Source organism: Cicer arietinum, chromosome 8 (assembly GCF_000331145.2).
Source record: "Cicer arietinum cultivar CDC Frontier isolate Library 1 chromosome 8, Cicar.CDCFrontier_v2.0, whole genome shotgun sequence".
In the NCBI taxonomy this organism is placed as follows: Eukaryota; Viridiplantae; Streptophyta; class Magnoliopsida; order Fabales; family Fabaceae; genus Cicer; species Cicer arietinum.
In genome coordinates, this window is record NC_021167.2 from 18,266,791 (window position 1) to 18,269,125 (window position 2,335).

The 2,335-nt window shown below is 26.6% G+C and overlaps 1 protein-coding gene across 1 annotated transcript in view; it reads left to right on the forward strand.

The window, feature by feature from the left end:
- LOC101508005 (heavy metal-associated isoprenylated plant protein 20-like) overlaps window positions 1-2,051 on the forward strand; it is a 3,057-nt gene extending 1,006 nt beyond the window's left edge. Inside the window, exon 3 of the mRNA XM_004513795.4 lies at window positions 1,573-2,051. Coding sequence (XP_004513852.1) covers window positions 1,573-1,865 — 293 coding nt within the window. The 3' untranslated portion in view covers window positions 1,866-2,051. The remainder of the gene's footprint in view (window positions 1-1,572) is intronic.
- The last annotated feature ends 284 nt before the right edge of the window (window positions 2,052-2,335 follow it).

Consider the following 2,335-nt stretch of genomic DNA (forward strand, 5'->3'; position numbering starts at 1 on the left):
ATATATATATATATATATATATATATATATATATATATATATATATAACATTTCAAATGAGATATTTTATAATGAGAATATGAAAGGAATAAATCTTAGTTGTTGACAAAAAAATTATGTGACATTTTTAAATAATTATGTTACAATTTCAATCATGATTATATATATATCTATATCAAATATGGTCCAAATTTAATCACTCAACTGTCTTATATCAAATATCTATTAATTCTAAATTTATTTGGATAAAATAATTATAACAAAATTATTAAATTTTAAAACTCTAAGTAATTGAAATTAATATCTCAATTCAATTTGGTTTTTTTATAAGTTTTGTTGTTTTGGTAGTGTATATATATATAAATTCAAAAATTTTAGTCATTTTTTAAAAATGTTTTGGTTTAAAAATATTTAAGTCTAAATTTGAATGAAATCTTATATACGTTATTATAACATTCACTAATGACTAAAAAACCGTATAAATATTTAATATGTTAGGGCGCTGGTTTAAACTCTAATTCTTTCAAATCAAAATAAACAAAAATACCATTAATATTAACATGTGAGCCCATACTTAAAACCCCTTCAACAAACGCCACATACGTAATTAATTAGGACTATAAAAAAATATTTAAGCTCAAAATTAACTAATACCAAGTAATCTTAGTGGTAGCCTGGTAGGTACATGGTTGCTATCCCCACCTATATGTATGTAAGATTTGATTCATTTTATATGCATTAATTTAATTTAAAAAATCGTCTTTTTATAAACAATTTCGAAGCTATCGTGATCAGACTCTAAGTCGTACGTACAAGTATTATAATATGCTCATGTGTAAGTTTAACCGAAACTTATATATATATATATATAGTCAATATAGTCCCAAAAATAAACTAAAGTCACTAGGCATATTTGTAAATTATAAATTTGTCAAGTTGCAACTCTAAAAACATAGGATACATTACTCTCAAGTTCAAAAAACATGTGCAAATATAACCCAAAATAATATGAAAAAAATAATTTTTTTTCAAAAAAATTGAGATGAAATCTTTTAATCAAAGTAGCACTAATAATTATATTACAACTGTTTTCGAAGAAATTTAAATTCAATACTTTATAATTTAAAATATATTTTTGATATTCCATAATTCCGTTTTCAAATTCATATATTTTCTTACTTATGTAAAGGTGATGATTTTGTTTGTTCAACCAATTAGTTTTGAAAATAACAAATGATGACAACAATATTAAGGAGATTTAAGCTTAAATAAATTTAAGCAAGTGATTGAGTTCAAATAATAGATAACTTTTTGTTAGAATTGATTAGAAGAATTCGACTTTCAATTCTAACCAAAACAAAATTTTATCAGCGTCAAACATTTATATAGTCTAAACTTGGATTATCAAAATTGCACTCCCTTAAAAATCAAATGGTTAAGACTTAAGACAAAAAAAAAAAAAGTACATATTAACTTATCTTTTGTAGCTAATGTTCTCCCAAACTAACACTAAACCACCTTATTGCTCGTAACCAAATTATCTTCTATTTATTATGAAATGTTTTGTTTCAGGGGTGGAATCTTTTGATGTAAATCAAAAGCTACAAAGATTAACTGTGACTGGCTTTATAGATGCAAAGGAAGTCTTAGAAGAGGTGAAGAACACAGGAAAAACGGCTGACATTTGGCCTTTTGTTCCCTACAATTTAGTAACTTATCCTTATGCACGTGGTGCCTACGACATGAAAGCACCAACTGGTTTTGTTAGGAATGTCCCACAAGCTATTGGTGATCCTAAATCTCCAGAGATGAAGATGATGGTGCTTTTTAATGATGATAACCCAAATGCGTGTTCAGTTATGTAATTAAATATATCAAAAGGGTTTGTGAAGCTTCTGTTTTGTTTGCCCCTTGTGTCTCAAGGAGTCCTTTGTTGCAATCATCAACTTGTTTAGATCTATATGATTTTGTTTTTTTTTCCACAACTATGTAAATACAAAAAAATTACCCATCACTTGTGGGAAATTGGTAAAAATGTTTGTTTGTGTTTCTATGAATAATATTATATTTTTTAAAGGCAACCAATAAAACCTGGAGGGTCGAAGAAAGGTTCAAACATCAAGAGTAACAACAACTACAAATGATACTAAAGCATAACGGGTCAAACATAAGGACTAATGTGATACCTATTCATAGAAAGTAGACATTGATCCCCATAATTTGGCCAAAAACCACTTCCAAAAATTAAATTAAACTGAGGCTTAGTATACAAGATAGCATCGTTTGTTGATTTCCAAATGAGCCATACAATCAAGTGCCACATTGAAGCTAGTCT